Source organism: Bufo bufo, chromosome 7 (assembly GCF_905171765.1).
Source record: "Bufo bufo chromosome 7, aBufBuf1.1, whole genome shotgun sequence".
NCBI lineage: Eukaryota > Metazoa > Chordata > Amphibia > Anura > Bufonidae > Bufo > Bufo bufo.
Window position 1 is genome coordinate 95,300,103 of NC_053395.1, and position 16,769 is coordinate 95,316,871.

At 44.9% G+C, this 16,769-nt stretch overlaps 1 protein-coding gene across 1 annotated transcript in view; it reads right to left on the reverse strand.

Annotated features, from left to right (window-relative positions):
* DNAJB11 (DnaJ heat shock protein family (Hsp40) member B11) overlaps positions 1 to 4,618 on the reverse strand; it is a 66,290-nt gene extending 61,672 nt beyond the window's left edge. The window contains exon 1 of the mRNA XM_040440521.1: positions 4,436 to 4,618. Coding sequence (XP_040296455.1) covers positions 4,436 to 4,509 — 74 coding nt within the window. The 5' untranslated portion in view covers positions 4,510 to 4,618. The remainder of the gene's footprint in view (positions 1 to 4,435) is intronic.
* Positions 4,619 to 16,769: the final 12,151 nt, after the last annotated feature.

Consider the following 16,769-nt stretch of genomic DNA (forward strand, 5'->3'; position numbering starts at 1 on the left):
GCTGCGTTCCCTGTAAAAGCAGAACACAACACTATGGAAAGTATAAGTATTGCAGCTCCTAATTGTGCGTTGCGTGCCATATAGTGAAGCACATGAAAAGCATGCTTCTTCACGGTCACTTAACGTGTTCGTTTTGCGGTTACGTGACGCACTGCATGCATTGGTCTTTATTCTTACAGTAGAGAAGTCATTAATTATAACTTTTTGTGAATTGGGACATTTAAACTTGCTTTTTTTTTTTTTTATTCCAATCTAAATTTAGTAGGAGTCGGAGTCGGTGCATTGTTTGCCGACTCCGACTCCAGGTACCCAAAATTTCCCCCGACTCTGACTCCTCGACTCCGACTCCACAGCCCTGCATGCTGGTGCGTGCATTTCGAACCTGATGAAGGGGTTTTTATGTCCCAGAAATGCATAGTCTCTGTCCATGACCTAGAATAAAAAAAGTTGTCATCACGTCAAGCTGAAAGACCGGGCACCTCTCCTGAAAGCACCTAGTCTGCGGCTGCACACTGGGCAACTTTGCTTATGCTACATGCCTACAATAGAGGTGCGCCTTATTGAGCATAACTCCACAAGGTGAGCCTCCAATTTCAGGTCTTCCTAAGACATACTCACCCCATATTGCATCTGCACCCAAGAAAAGAAAAGACCAGCCATGGACAAACTTGGTCAACTGAGTACTCCCTAGCAGAGGTCATAAAAGAGCACATGGAAAAGTGCTGTTTTTTGGGACACCCACTTTCAGATGCTTTGACACAATATGAGTTAGGTCAGTCTCACAGCACAGTAATACAGTCATGTAAGTGACATGGCCACAATACATATACTATAGAAGGGTGGCTCAATGGTTAGGGGTAAAGGTATGAATCCAACCAAGGACAACATCTGCATAGAGTTTGTATGCTCTCCCCAGGTGTGTGTGTGTGTGTGTGTCATCTGCATAGAGTTTGTATGCTCTCCCCAGGTGTGTGTGTGTGTGTGTGTGTGTGTGTGTGTGTGTGTGTGTCATCTGCATAGAGTTTGTATGCTCTCCCGAGGTGTGTGTGTGTCATCTGCATAGAGTTTGTATGCTCTCCCCAGGTGTGTGTGTGTGTCATCTGCATAGAGTTTGTATGCTCTCCCCAGGTGTGTGTGTGTGTGTCATCTGCATAGAGTTTGTATGCTCTCCCGAGGTGTGTGTGTGTGTGTGTGTCATCTGCATAGAGTTTGTATGCTCTCCCGAGGTGTGTGTGTGTGTGTGTGTCATCTGCATAGAGTTTGTATGCTCTCCCGAGGTGTGTGTGTGTGTGTGTGTCATCTGCATAGAGTTTGTATGCTCTCCCGAGGTGTGTGTGTGTGTGTGTGTGTGTGTGTGTGTCATCTGCATAGAGTTTGTATGCTCTCCCGAGGTGTGTGTGTGTGTGTGTGTGTGTGTGTGTCATCTGCATAGAGTTTGTATGCTCTCCCGAGGTGTGTGTGTGTGTGTGTGTGTGTGTGTGTGTGTGTGTCATCTGCATAGAGTTTGTATGCTCTCCCGAGGTGTGTGTGTGTGTGTGTGTGTGTGTCATCTGCATAGAGTTTGTATGCTCTCCCGAGGTGTGTGTGTGTGTGTGTGTGTGTGTGTCATCTGCATAGAGTTTGTATGCTCTTCCCAGGTGTGTGTGTGTGTGTGTGTGTGTGTGTGTGTGTGTCATCTGCATAGAGTTTGTATGCTCTCCCGAGGTGTGTGTGTGTGTGTGTGTGTGTGTGTGTCATCTGCATAGAGTTTGTATGCTCTTCCCAGGTGTGTGTGTGTGTGTGTGTGTGTGTCATCTGCATAGAGTTTGTGTGCTCTCCACCGGGGTGTGTGTGTGTGTGTGTGTGTGTGTGTGTGTGTGTGTGTGTGTGTGTGTGTGTGTTCTCCAGTTTCCTTCCACACACCAAAGACATACTGATAGGGAACTTAGATTGTGAGCCCCACTGGAGACAGCTTGATGCTAATTATTATTTATTATTAAAGCGCCATTCATTCCATAGCGCTGTACATGTGATAAGCGGTGCACATACATAATACAGACAATTGCACTAATCATAAACAAGATGAGTTACAAACTGGTACAGAAGGAGAGAGGGCCCTGTCCGTGAGCGCTTACAATCTGTCTGTAAAGTGCTGCGGAATATATGTCAGCGATATGCAATAGAGGAATCCAAGCTCTATTCAGTAGAATGAAATTGGATCTGGTATTGCAGCCGTAATACAGGTGCTAAAAGGCTGAAGTCATAAACCACTGCCGTACACCCCAAATTAATTGCTGCCAAGTGACATTTTTTACATTTCTCTAATCTGGGAGAGGCTTCGCCGTCACATGGCGGTGATCAGGCCCAGTGACTCCTGTGTAAGTCAATGACATATGCCCGACAGGTCCTGGCTTTGAAATATCTGTGGCAGACACAGAAATGCATGGAACTACCAGGCTGGCAACTCAAATTCCCTTATTCAAACTTTCAGTTTATTAATTCAAAGATTTCCATTTGGATTGCGGTCATTATGTGACTTTTGCCACAGGTTGATTTATGGGTTAGCTTCTGAATATTACCCTGTGCTTGTACGATCCGTTCTCACATAGGATCAAGCAGCTGAGGTATTCGTGAAGTATGCTTACTGACACGTAAAAATGCGTCAGTAAGAGCAGGTAGGGTGGGCAGGTCACTAGACTACTAGCGTGCAAGGTCCTTCATTCTAGTGATCACCTAGCTAATTCTAAGAACTTTTACAGTATATCCCCTGGATATGCCTGAAAAGCAACTGATGGGGTTTCCACTGCTGGGACTTGAGGTAAAGAAGACACTTAGCAGTTCCTTTATCTTCCATTTACCTTTGTGTAATTTCTGTCAAATCAGTGTCTTTCAGACTGAAGATTTATCAAAACTGGTGCAAATAAAAACTACCTTTGTTGTCCACAGCAACCAGATTGATCCTGTTATTTTCCAAAGGCGGAATCTGATTGGTTGGGTAACTGAGCTAAGTTTCCTCTGCATCACTTTTGCTCTACACAGGAACATGTCTAACGGTGGGTTTGCACTAGAATTAAGCCATTCTGTTATAGGTTCAGTTTACAACGGAATGCAGAACGGAAGCCTTTAAGAGGCATTCCGTTTTGCTCCGTCCTAATAGAAGTCTATAGGTAAGCATAACGGAACAGTCTGGTTTACGTTATGCAGGATGGAAAACAAAGTCCTGTCAAAATGACTTTGTTTCCGTCCTGCATAAGGGAAACCAGACTGATCCGTTATGCTTGCCCATAGACTTCTATTAGGACGGAGCAAAACGGAATGCCTCTTAAAGGCTTCTGTCACCCCCCAAAACTCATTTTTTATTTTTGGGCATATTAAAATCCTTATTGGACGACTATTCCCTATATAGGGCTCTTACCTTGTTCTGTGGCTTTGTTTAATTAAAAATTGATCTTTTAAAATATGCAAATGCCTTCACTACCAGCAAGTAGAGTGTCTACTTGCTGGTAGCCGCCGCATCCTCCTTTTAAAAAAAAACGCCCCCTTCTCCAGTTGATTGACAGGACCAGCAAGCGCTCTCCTCCTCCGGCTGGCCCTGTCAGCATTTCAAATCCCACGCCTGTCTTCATTCGGTGCAGGCGCTCTGAGAGAAGGACGCTCGCCTCCTCAGCACTCCCTCAGTGCGCCTGCGCCGATGATGTCACCTCTAAACCTGAAAGAGAAGACGTCATCGGCGCACTGAGGGAGTGCTGAGGAAGCGAGCGTCCTTCTCTCAGAGCGCCTGCACCGAATGAAGACACGTAAGCCGCAGGATTTGAAATGCTGACAGGGCCAGCCGGAGGAGGAGAGTGCTCGCTGGTCCTGTCAATCAACTGGAGGAGGGGGCGTTTTTTTTAAAAGGAGGATGCAGCGGCTACCAGCAAGTAGACGCCCTACTTGCTGGTAGTGAAGTCATTTGCATATTTTAAAAGATCGATTTTTAATTAAACGAAGCCACAGAACAAGGTAAGAGCCCTATATAGGGAATAGTCGTCCAATAAGGATTTTAATATGCCCAAAAATGAAAAATGAGTTTTGGGGGGGGTGACAGAAGCCCTTTTCCGTTGTAAACTGAACCTATCACAGAATGGCATCATTCTAGTGCAAACCCACCCTAACTTGATTGCTATGCACTTACTGGAGTACCCACATTCATGGAGGCCTGTGGGCAATTTTCCAGCACAGACAAGGCTTCCGCCCTGAGTCAGTAAAGAGCCTATGGTTTTCCTGTTGTACTAAGTATGGCTGACGGCCAGCCTGTAGTGGCATCCAGCATGGCAACGGATAGAAGGCTGGTGGCTGCATGGTACTTCTGGGTGGCACCATGCCCCCATGTAAAAAGACAGAACACATCCCTGACTGCACCCTACAGCTGATAAGCGCTATTCACAAAGGGGAGGCAGCCCTCTTACATACTCACCCGGCAGCTACCACTCCCAGCACATAGACGAGCAGCAGGCACACGCTGCTCCACGATAAAGGGCCGAGCTTCATGACTCCTGTACGGACACGACTCTGGTTGTCACCTCCGCTGTTAGCACATAAGCGCCCCTCTCCAGAGAGCTCACCAGTTTCCTATTCACCTTGCCCTGAACCAACTACAGCCAATCACAAAGCACAACGTCAGCGCCAGAGCCGCAAAATCAGCCAATCCGCGTTTACCTGCTGTCACTTCCGGGTTCGCTCGTCCAATGACAGGTAAAGACATGGCACGTTGCCGTTCTCACTTGCCTGGCCAATCGCCTAGCTGCTGCAGAAGAAGGGGCGGTTCCTTTGTTGATTAGTCACCTCCTGACAGTGACAGGACAGCGACGGTCGGTCGGGGCAGAAGAGGGCGCCTGGTGGTGCTGCATTCCTCCCAACCGTTTGTACAGTCGAAGATGGGCACTTTTGAGTTTTTACGTGAAATATCCATGGTTTTCTTTTAAACTAACGAACGAATTATCTGAATATAGAAATTTCTTAAACCCAAATCGCATCAAATAATAAAAGTTTAAACAAGGCACTGATATACGGAAATAAACCAAACACTTTCGGAATGGTTGTGTCTCCATGCACCATACGGACCTGGTCCTTATCAAGTATGGGAAATAGCCCACTCTACAGCAGCTGTCTAAACTCCATGCACAGTACAGACCTCTTAGCCCCCTAGTGGACAGGTCCAGAACAGAACTAGTGTTTAGCCAGCTCACATTTATTTTGCTAAACTCCATGCACCGTACGGACCTGGTCCTTATTAAGTATGGGAAATAGTCCACTCTACAGCAGCTGTCTAATTTCCATGCGAGGTACGGACCTCTTAGCCCCCTAGTGGACATGTCCAGAACAGAACTAGTGTTTAGGGAGCATTCACACAACCGTGTTGGTTTTGCAGTCCGCAAATCACGGATCCGTGTGTTCCGTATGTCTTCAGTTATCTATCCGTTTCCGTTCCGTAAGTCCGTATAATATGGACGTGGTGCTTCCGTGTGTCATCCGTTTTTCACGGTCCGCAAAAAAACCTGAAGGGTTAAAATTGACAAATTTAAATGTCCAACCCCTTTCAAACTAACATAACAAGGTCACATGATCGCTCAGGCACAGTTTTCCTACTGCTTTTAGAGCGTAGTGTGTTTTGTTAGAATCCTCAGTTTTGCTTGCATAGCTTTCTGGCGATTTTTGTTGCTTCAGCATGCCCAAAACACGTGTGGATACAGTTCTCCTGTACTGGCTTCTCGCTCTGCGATACGGAGAGCAGTCACCAATGTTGGACGAGGAACCGAGTAGGAAGCGCCTTTGGGTTCACCCCATTGTCTCACAACGGTGGAGGAAGGGCCACTTTCATACTTTGTACGCCGACTTGAGGTAACACCCGGAGAAATTTCATCTATTTTGCCGGATGTCGGTGTCCACCGTCTGCTGGAGTCTCATCGTCCTGATCTCATCTTCCAGAACACTAATATGAGGCGTAGCATATCACCTGAAGAAAGGCTAATCGTCACCTTGAGGTAAATACCAATTAGGGATCGACCGATTATCGGTTTTACCGATATTATCGGCCGATATTCAGTATTTTGACTGTTATCGGTATTGGCATCTATTTTGCCGATATTCCGATAACTTATTGGGAACACAGATCGCGCTGCTGTCAGCGCTCTCCATGTTCCCTCAGCAGCACAGGGCAGAAGGAAGCAGTGTCTCCCTCCCCCCTGTGCTGCTGCTGCCGCTGCCGCCAATTAGAGGAGAGAGGACAAAAAAAGGGGAGGGGCTGTGGCCTCCGATCCACCAATGAAGATAAGTCTTTCATCAATTCATATACAGGAGGCGGGAGCTGGCTGCAGAATCACATAGCCGGCTCCCGACCTCTATGAGCGGTAGCTGCGATCTGCGGTAGTTAACCCCTTAGGTGCCGCGGATCGCAGCTACCGCTCATAGAGGTCGGGAGCCGGCTATGTGATTCTGCAGCCAGCTCCCGCCTCCTGTATATGAATGATTGAGAGACTTATCTTCATTGGTGGCACAGTGCGCCCCCCCCGAGCCCCCCGGTATTAATCATTGGTGGCGCAGTGCGCCCCCCACCCCCATCCCAGTATTAAAAACGTTGGTGGCGCAGTGCGCCCCCCCACCCAGTATTATTCATTGGTGGCAGTGGCCACAGGATCCCCTCTCTCCTGCTCCTCCAATCGGAGCCCCAGCAGTGTAAGCCTGGGGCTCCGATCGGTTACCATGGCAGCCAGGACGCTACTGAAGCCCTGGCTGCCATGTTGAGCTCCATGCTGCTGTGTGCACAAAGCACAGAGCAGCAGGGACAGTGTGACATCCTATTCACCCTGATAGAGATCTATCAGGGTGAATAGGACAAGGGTTCTAGTCCCTAAGGGGGCTAAAAGTTAGTAAAAAAACAAAACAAAAATATTAAGTATAAATGAAAAAGAAAGATTTACAATAAAAATACACGTTAACAATAAAAATTTATTTTCAGCAGATTTGTGTAGGAATTTTTTTTTTTTCAAAAATGAAAATTCCCAGAATATCGGTATAAATTATCGACTATCGGCCTGAAAGTTCACAAATTATCGGTATCGGCCCTAAATAATCAATATCGGTCGATCCCTAATACCAATATTCTAAAGTATGTACACTTTTATTTTTTTCCACCTCCTCATATATGTATGAGTTAATTTAAACCTTTTTTTTTTTACCAGATTCCTGGCAACAGGCAACTCTTTTGCCTCACTGCACTTTGAGTTCTTGCTGGGGATTTCTACCATTTCTACGATCGTTCCACACACTTGTAAAGTAATCTGGGAGCGACTTCGAGAGATGGTGATGTCGGAGCCCAGAGTGCAAGATTGGCTACGTATTGCTCAGGGATTTGAACAATGTGCCCAGTTTCCAAACTGTATTGGGGCGCTGGATGGAAAGCACATACGTGTGAAGAAGCCGGCTCACTCAGGGTCCCGATTCTTCAATTATAAGCAATATTTTACTGTGGTCCTGTTGGCCTTGGTTGACAGTAACTACAAGTTTATAATTGTCGACATTGGGGCCTATGGGAGCACTTCTGATGCACGAATATTTCGTGCTTCCAGAATGGGTGAATGGCTTCAGTCCAACCAACTCGACCTGCCACAGCCAAGAAGACTGCCTGGATGTGCTGGATGTCCGGCTCCTTTTGTCATTGTGGCTGGTTTTGCACTGACACCACATGTGATGCGGCCCTTCCCAAGACGTGATTTAGATGAAAGGAGGTCTGTCTTCAACTACAGGCTGACTCGTGCACGCCATTATGTTGAGTGCACTTTTGGACTACTTTCCAATAAGTGGAGGGTCTTTATGTCAGCTATACAAATGGATCCTGAGAATGCTACCCTGGTGATTAAAGCGTGTGTTCTTCTTCACAATTTCATCAGGATGTACGATGCTTCCTTCGATGCAGACCTGGACCAATACATGACCTCTTCATCGTTTGGCCTGGACCAGACGCTGCATGGAAGACCAGATCAGGCCTGCATATTCGTGATTTATATGCTGACTATTTTATCAGCCCAGAGGGCGCATTGTCATGGCAATTAGAAGCAAATCATGGCTGGCACTAAATGAATATTAAATAGGGTAAGCGAGCACTCACACTATGACATCCACTATATAAGGTTTATTAGTATAAACAATGTATCAATCTTTTAAGTCCTTTTGGATCCTCCATAAACTGTGGTCACTGGATTAAAATCCAAGATTGGATTGTAATTGATACTGTCACTTTAATGCGATATTGTTGCGGTTTTTTTCTTTTGAGTGCGCACGCAAAAGAAAGAAAAAAAACGCAAAAGAAAAAAAACGCAAGAAGAAAAAAAACGCAACAAAACCGCAACAATATCGCATTAAAGCGACAGTATCAATTACAATCCAATCTTGGATTTTAATCCAGTGACCACAGTTTATGAAGGATCCAAAAGGACTTAAAAGAAGGAGGTTTGAAGTTCCAAGTATGACCACTGAGGAAGGGATGTGGAATCATCTCGAAACGCGTCTGGTATATTGGACACTTTTGTAATACCTCCGCTACAAAGAACTCTATATTTATGGCCATGCAATTCTAAAGCTTATACTACCCGAATATTGATTTTATTTGTTTCAACTTTTATCACTCACCACCAAGGTGATCACGCTAACAAAGTGGAAGTCTCACCTGAAGTACCGCGATACTTGGTACGGCCGACTGAGGACACGAGGAGCCAGGCGTTACGGCGTCTCCAGCTCGCCTCCCGGGACATTCCGCCAACAGCCCCTTCTGAAATACTAAACAGGAGGTAAGAGTGACTTTATTTGTTGGCTCAATATCCAAGAAAATTGGAATACTAGGATGAAGTTGCTGTGTCTATGATATATACCAATATACATAAGCGCATTGTAAAGTGAGACAATACAGATCCTCCGCATTTATTATCTACTGAGATATCCCACCATCAGCTACATCTGGAATATACTGGACACAACCGCTGTGTTGAGTATACATATCAATACATACAAGCACATTGTGTAACGAGATGTTACAGGTTCTACGCACCTAGTATTTATCGGGACGATTTGTCATCAGCAGCTGTATCTGTAATATACAGAAGGAAGCAAAATTAAGCACATATCAGCTTAAAGCTAATAATTAAGAGCTCTAAGGTCTACACATTTTTGTCATATCATTTCTGGAGTGTTTCACCAATTGCACGTCATCAGAATATTTTGGACATTAATGATCAAGAGTTATTGTTGGAGATTTTTCACAACTTTTTGAACTTTTTATACACCATTTATTTTTGGATCACCCATTTTTATATCTTTTTTTTGTATATTCTTTATTTCAGAAATTTTTCAATAAAGAAAAGACAGTAACAAGCATGTACAGTTCGTATAGTACAAGTAAGATGTACAGTATAATAGCGAGCTAACAGATGTACAATTTTCATTTAGGTAGACAAATATTGTTTCAGAAATATATAAATCTATGTCATTTAAAGCAAATGAGTTAATTTAAGACTGTCAGCCTCGGACCTCATTTTTCAGCTGAACTGTCCAAAAACAGGAAAGGGAACTAACACATAACATAAAACACAATAGACGGAAGGGTCTAAGTCAGATTCTTATACTAGGATGTATGATTATAATGGTTTAAGACATGTCTAAATCCGAGGATCAGCAACTTAATGTAACAATACATAAGGTTAGTTAGGATACCTTTAACAAGTGCGTGGGCTTCATCTGAGATATTCTTGGCAAAGGCTTAGAGACCAAGTTATTCCATTAATATTTGATCTAAGGGAGGAGGGAGGGAGGAAGAAGGGCAGAAGGGGAGGGGGGGGAGTCTATATTTACATCTATGTCTTATAAAAGCTCAACCATGGCTGCCATATTCTTAGGAAGGCCTTCCTATTCCCCCTTTCCCAACCCACCATCTCCTCCATAAGGCAGATTTGATGTATTTTATCCAGCCATTCTGTAACGGAAGGGGGTTCTGGACTTTTCCACTTAGTCGGGATAATGTATTTGGCTGCAGAGATCATATACGTGGCCAGGTTTCTTCCTGAAGGTTTGAAACTATTCCGTGACAACTATAGTAGAACCAATGTAGGAGATAATGAGATGTGAGAACTGCAGACTTTGTTGATAGTATGTTCCACCTCCGTCCAGAATTTTGAGATATTCTTACAGGACCACCAAATATGGGAAATGGTGCCCCGCTCCTCCTGACATCTCCAACACTTATCTGTAGGGGATAGATGGGCTCTATATAGAAAATCCGGAGTTTTATACCATCTAGATATTATTTTGAAAGAATTTTCTTGAATACGTATGCATTTTGAAAATCCATGTGAGTGTCTTAGTATTGTACTAACTTCTTCTTTTGACAAGGAAGTCTGCAGTTCTCCCTCCCATGCCCTCAGGTAAGTTGGTTTCTCACATGAGGAATCTAGTAACAATTGAGAGTAAAGTTTTGAGAGAATTTTCGGGGGGGAGTTAGGTAAAAGGGTATAATTCTCAAGCCATGTAGGATCAGTCTGAGATTTTGCATACAAACTCAGTTATTTTTTGCAACAGAGTTCAAGATCTAATTCCACTAGTACAGATCTGAGGTGACTGGGAATGTGACTCTGGACTAATCTCAGGAATTCTGGGAGATTTGAAGTGGTGGTTAGATCAGAAATTCGGAGTTTGGTTAGAGATAACCACGCTTTGTGGAAGTCATTTTTGGCTGGGTTTAGGAAGTAGGGGAGAACAGACAGTGGGGCAATAGGCGATAGTTTGGAAGTAGATAGCGACAGGGCCCCAGTTTTATTACAGTATTGAAACAAACATCTTGTTAATGCACTAAGGGTTTTTTTTTCCTTTTTTGGTTTGTGTGTGAACCCAGAAACGGTGACAAGCATTCCCGCCTAGTAGGGCTTTTTCCAAATCAATGTGGAGGGCCTTGTTGCAGGGTTTGGCTAGTTCAATCCATCTTTCCAGTTGTATAGCGTGTAGGTAAGACTTTAGATCAGGGAGAGACAGACCCCCATTGTTGTTTTTCCTAATTAATAGGGAGTAAGCTAAACGTGGCTTTTTATTGGACCAGAGAAAGTTACTCCATTTTTATATCTTGTATATCCATTTTTTATTTCTTTTCACTATATATTTTTTATTACCGTCACTATCTGTATACCTATTATCACCGACCTCATCTAGACCATTTTTTATTCATATGCTGCTATTACTGTGATATCACATTGCTGCTATTAATTTATGCTGCTGCTCCCTATATACACTCACCTAAAGAATTATTAGGAACACCTGTTCTATTTCTCATTAATGCAATTATCTAGTCAACCAATCACATGGCAGTTGCTTTAATGCATTTAGGGGTGTGTTCCTGGTCAAGACAATCTCCTGAACTCCAAACTGAATGTCAGAATGGGAAAGAAAGGTGATTTAAGCAATTTTGAGCGTGGCATGGTTGTTGGTGCCAGACGGGCGGTCTGAGTATTTCACAATCTGCTCAGTTACTGGGATTTTCACGCACAACCATTTATAGGGTTTACAAAGAATGGTGTGAAAAGGGAAAAACATCCAGTATGCGGCAGTCCTGTGGGCAAAAATGCCTTGTGGATGCTAGAGGTCAGAGGAGAATGGGCCGACTGATTCAAGCTGATAGAAGCGCAACAATGACTGAAGTAACCACTCGTTACAACCGAGGTATGCAGCAAAGCATTTGTGAAGCCACAACACGCACAACCTTGAGGCGGATGGGCTACAACAGCAGAAGACCCCACCGGGTACCACTCATCTCCACTACAAATAGGAAAAAGAGGCTACAATTTGCACGAGCTCACCAAAATTGGACTGTTGAAGACTGGAAAAATGTTGCCTGGTCTGATGAGTCTCGATTTCTGTTGAGACATTCAAATGGTAGAGTCCGAATTTGGCGTAAACAGAATGAGAACATCTATCCATCCTCTGATGGCTACTTCCAGCAGGATAATGCACCATGTCACAAAGCTCGAATCATTTCAAATTGGTTTCTTGAACATGACAATGAGTTCACTGTACTAAAATGGCCCCCACAGTCACCAGATCTCAACCCAATAGAGCATCTTTGGGATGTTGTGGAACGGGAGCTTCGTGCCCTGGATGTGCATCCCTCAAATCTCCATCAACTGCAAGATGCTATCCTATCAATATGGGCCAACATTTCTAAAGAATGCTATCAGCACCTTGTTGAATTAAGGCAGTTCTGAAGGCAAAAGGGGGTCCAACACCGTATTAGTATGGTGTTCCTAATAATTCTTTAGGTGAGTGTATATGCTGCTATCATTTTATTAATTTTATATATTTTAAATCCATTGATACATTGTTTATACTAATAAACCTTATATAGTTGATGCCATAGTGTGAGTGCTCACTTACCCTATTTATTACTCAATTTTTGTTGATTGAGGCAGGGTGTCCTCAATTTTAGCTACTAGCACCTCACTTTTACCAACCGAGAGTGAGCCACCCCTTCATTTTCTGTTTACTAAATGAATATTGACTCAGAACAATATTGATCATTTAGTTTAGTTTGTTTAGAGTAGGGACTCGCAAAAGAATGAGGACCCTTGATGTGGGCCTGCAGGCTGGGGTATCTGTCAATGCCAAATTCAAATTTAATTCTCTACAGAATTTTTTTTTTTCTAATCTAAATTTTAAAAACTATTTGTCTACATATTAAAATCTAAAATTAGATTTTGCCATTAGATACCCTCTAATACCTCATTACTATCAACCATTGCCATGAAATGATTATAATAAAAATCTGTACTTCAGCTCATGTATGAAATGGGGGCATATCATCATGATATGGTCCCAGTATGTGATAGGTATTGAATAAACAACCACCAGCTCACCTGGTCGATACATACCTATCATACACTGGGACCATATCCGGGTACTATGTCACCTATGAGGTTGATGTAATGGGAAGCTAAAATATACCATTTGGATGTACAGAGATAGGTTTCTCTATATTCATTCTGCAGGACCTGCGGTGACATCACCGTGCTTACCACAGGGAACGGGGTATCGCACTCTTTCACACAGCGGATTACTCGCATGGCATCCACTTGTACGAAAGAGCCTTAATAGAGGCTCCTAACTGTAAAAAATACATTGCACAAATACGTTAGAACCAAAATAAACTATGTCTGAACATAGGCATATATAAAACTAAAATAAAATTTTACAAGTCAAATAATTCCCTAGTAAATTGGCCTGCAGGCCTTGTAGAGGGTGGCCCGTCCCTCTTCACGTTCACGTCGGTGTATCTGGCCAGTATAAGAGCTGCTGGCCAATCATGGCTGTACAGTGGTGGGGAAGTAACAGGGCATCTGGACAGAGATGGACGAGGCCCAGGGGTGCTTACTGGAACCCATGGTGTTCCAATTACTCTCCATTTGTATTGATCTATTATATGTACCAATTCTGCGGTGTCTTGGGGCCATGAGAAGATATCAAGGATCGTGTTCATGGTAGACATGAACACGGGCCGACGCACTTCTGGCACACGAGAGAGGAATGGAGCCAGGGATCGGAGCATTAATTCCTCAGGGCTCTCTGATTGATTTCTATTTAGATCAGGCATGTCCAAAGTCCGGCCCGCGGGCCAATTGCGGCCCGCGGCCAGGAGTAAAACGGCCCCCCAGAGGTTTGATTGAATCGTTGGTATTCCGGCCCCCGGCCCCTCTCACCAGTCACCGCCAGCTCACCGGGAGCCCACAGCTTTACAGGAAGAGGCTGCATCAGCAAAGGCCAAATCTCGCGGCGACGTCCGAGATCACGCGAGATTTGGTCTTTGCCTTCACAGAGAAGGAAAGCCGAGATCTCACAACGTCCGAGATCTCGCGGGATTTGGGCTCAGGGAGAACGAAAGCCCAAATCTCAGATCAGGCTGCATCAGCAAAGGCCAAATCTCGCGGCGACGTCCGAGATCACGCGAGATTTGGTCTTTGCCTTCACAGAGAAGGAAAGCCGAGATCTCTGACGTCACGAGATCTCGGACATCGCGAGATCTCGGCTTTTTTCTTCTCTGTAGTAAGGCCAGAATATATATGTCTTACAGAATAGGTAGGATTATCTTTGTTTTACATTGTGAATTATGGGAACTATCTTATAAATACTACAGTCTACTCTACACTATGAGGCCCATATCCAAAGAGTTCTCCTCACAGTCTATAGATGGCGCCCTTCTCAGGTTGACCTCTCTGATTAGGTCAGTTACATAAATGGCTAGGCCAGGCCAGAAACCTAATTCCTCTGTCTTCTTACAGATGAATTTTCCTAACTAAGGGCTCTTTCACACTTGCGTTGTCCGGATCCGGCGTGCACTCCATTTGCCGGAGGTGCCCGCCGGATCCGGAAAAACGCAAGTAAACTGAAAGCATTTGACGACGGATCCGTCTTCAAAATGCGTTCAGTGCTACTATGGCACCCAGGACGCTATTAAAGTCCTGGTTGCCATAGTAGTAGTGGGGAGCGGAAGAGCAGTATACTTACAGTCCGTGCGGCTCCCGGGGCGCTCCAGAATGACGTCAGAGCGCCCCATGCGCATGGATCATGTGATCACATGGATCACGTCATCCATGCGCCTGGGGCGCCCTGACGTCACTCTGGAGCGCCCGGGGAGCCGCACGGACGGTAAGTATACTGCTCCCCCGCTCCCCACTACACTTTACCATGGCTGACAGGACTTTAGCGTTCCGGCAGCCATGGTAACCATTCAGAAAAAGCTAAACGTCGGATCCGACAATGCGCCGAAACGACGTTTAGCTTAAGGCCGGATCCGGATTAATGCCTTTCAATGGGCATTAATTCCGGATCCGGCCTTGCGGCAAGTGTTCAGGATTTTTGACCGGAGCAAAAAGCGCAGCATGCTGCGGTATTTTCTCCGGCCAAAAAACGTTCCGTTCCGGAACTGAAGACATCCTGATGCATCCTGAACGGATTTATCTCCATTCAGAATGCATTAGGATAAAACTGATCAGGATTCTTCCGGCATAGAGCCCCGGCGACGGAACTCTATGCCGGAAGAAAAGAACGCAAGTGTGAAAGAGCCCTAACTGCACATACACTATCTCACTCTGACTGAATGGCCAGGAGGATGGCAGCAAATCCCCAATACAGTTCAACCTCAACCTTGTTGCATAGTTTTCTACACAGAACCTATAAGAGAGAAAAGGAAACATGTCTTAGCTCTAGCAGCACACACAGCACAAGACATGTATGTTACATTGCAGCTTTTCTCTGCAAGTACATGCAAACAGTACAAAAAACAGAATATATTAAGCGGGTTGTGCAGGCAGTATATGGTATATTGATGACTTATCCTGTTCAGCAGTTTGAAGAGGAGGCAACGCTCCATGCCAGCTCTGCTTCCTCTTCATTATACTGCATGTTGTCTCCATTGCAGCGGTGAAGGAAAGAGTACTTGTAATTACACTGGGCCTCCAAAACTTTCATGGGCAGTGTAATGAAGGGGCTGACTCCTTGGAATCCCACTGATCAGATATTGATGACCTATCCTGACAATAGGTCATCAATATATACTGCCTGGACAACCCCTTTTAAGATTTGTTTAACATCACACATTTTAAACTCTTTGTTCTCTAGAAGTATCCTAGTGGGACACTACAAGACACCACAGCTTACAGGAAGAGGCTGAATCAGCAAAGGCCAAATCTCGCGGCGACGTCCGAGATCACGCGAGATTTGGTCTTTGCCTTCACAGAGAAGGAAAGCCGAGATCTCACAACGTCCGAGATCTCGCAGGATTTGGGCTCAGGGAGAAGGAAAGCCCAAATCTCAGATGTCACGAGATCTCTGACGTCACGAGATCTCGGACATCGCGAGATCTCGGCTTTTCTTCTCTGTAGTAAGGCCAGAATATCGGTCTTTAAAGAGGACCTTTCACCTGTATAAACTATGTTAACTGAGTATGCTGCCATATAGAGCGGCGCCCGGGGATCTCACTGCACTTACTATTATCCCCGGGCGCCGCTTCGTTCTCCCGTTATAGGCTCCGGTACCTTTGCTTTTTAAGTTATAGTAGGCGGGTCTTCCCTTGTCCTGTGGGCGTCTCCTTCTCCTAGGCTGCAGCGCTGGCCAATCGCAGCGCACAGCTCACAGCCTGGGAGGTTTTTTCCCCCAGGCTGTGAGCTGTGCGCTGCGATTGGCCAGCGCTGCAGCCTAGGAGAAGGAGACGCCCACAGGACAAGGGAAGACACCGCCTACTATAACTTAAGGAGCAAAGGTACCGGAGGGCATAACGGGAGAACGGAGCGGCGCCCGGGGATAATAGTAAGTGCAGTGAGATCCCTGGGCGCCGCTCTATATGGCAGCATACTCAGTTAACATAGTTTATACAGGTGAAAGGTCCTCTTTAAGTTCATCCCCTGTATCTCAGCTCTGATTTTTTTTGGAAGCCGGGGTCACAGAGTTGTGGGTGGCTGATTCATTTACCCACCGTTTTAGTCACACGTTTTATACATCAGGTGCCCTTTTCTTTGTTTATAGGAGTTTTCCTGTACGTTTATATTGGTGGCCTATCCTTGTACCTCCAATGTTGGAAGCAAATGGGAGCAGTGCTACAGCAACTTTACTAATTCCAACCACTACACAGGAGAAAGAGCTCTGAATTTCCAGCACCATCTGCAGCTATAAAAAGTACTGGAAAACCCTTTTAAAGTGTTGCTGGATTTTTAAAAATATTTTTATAT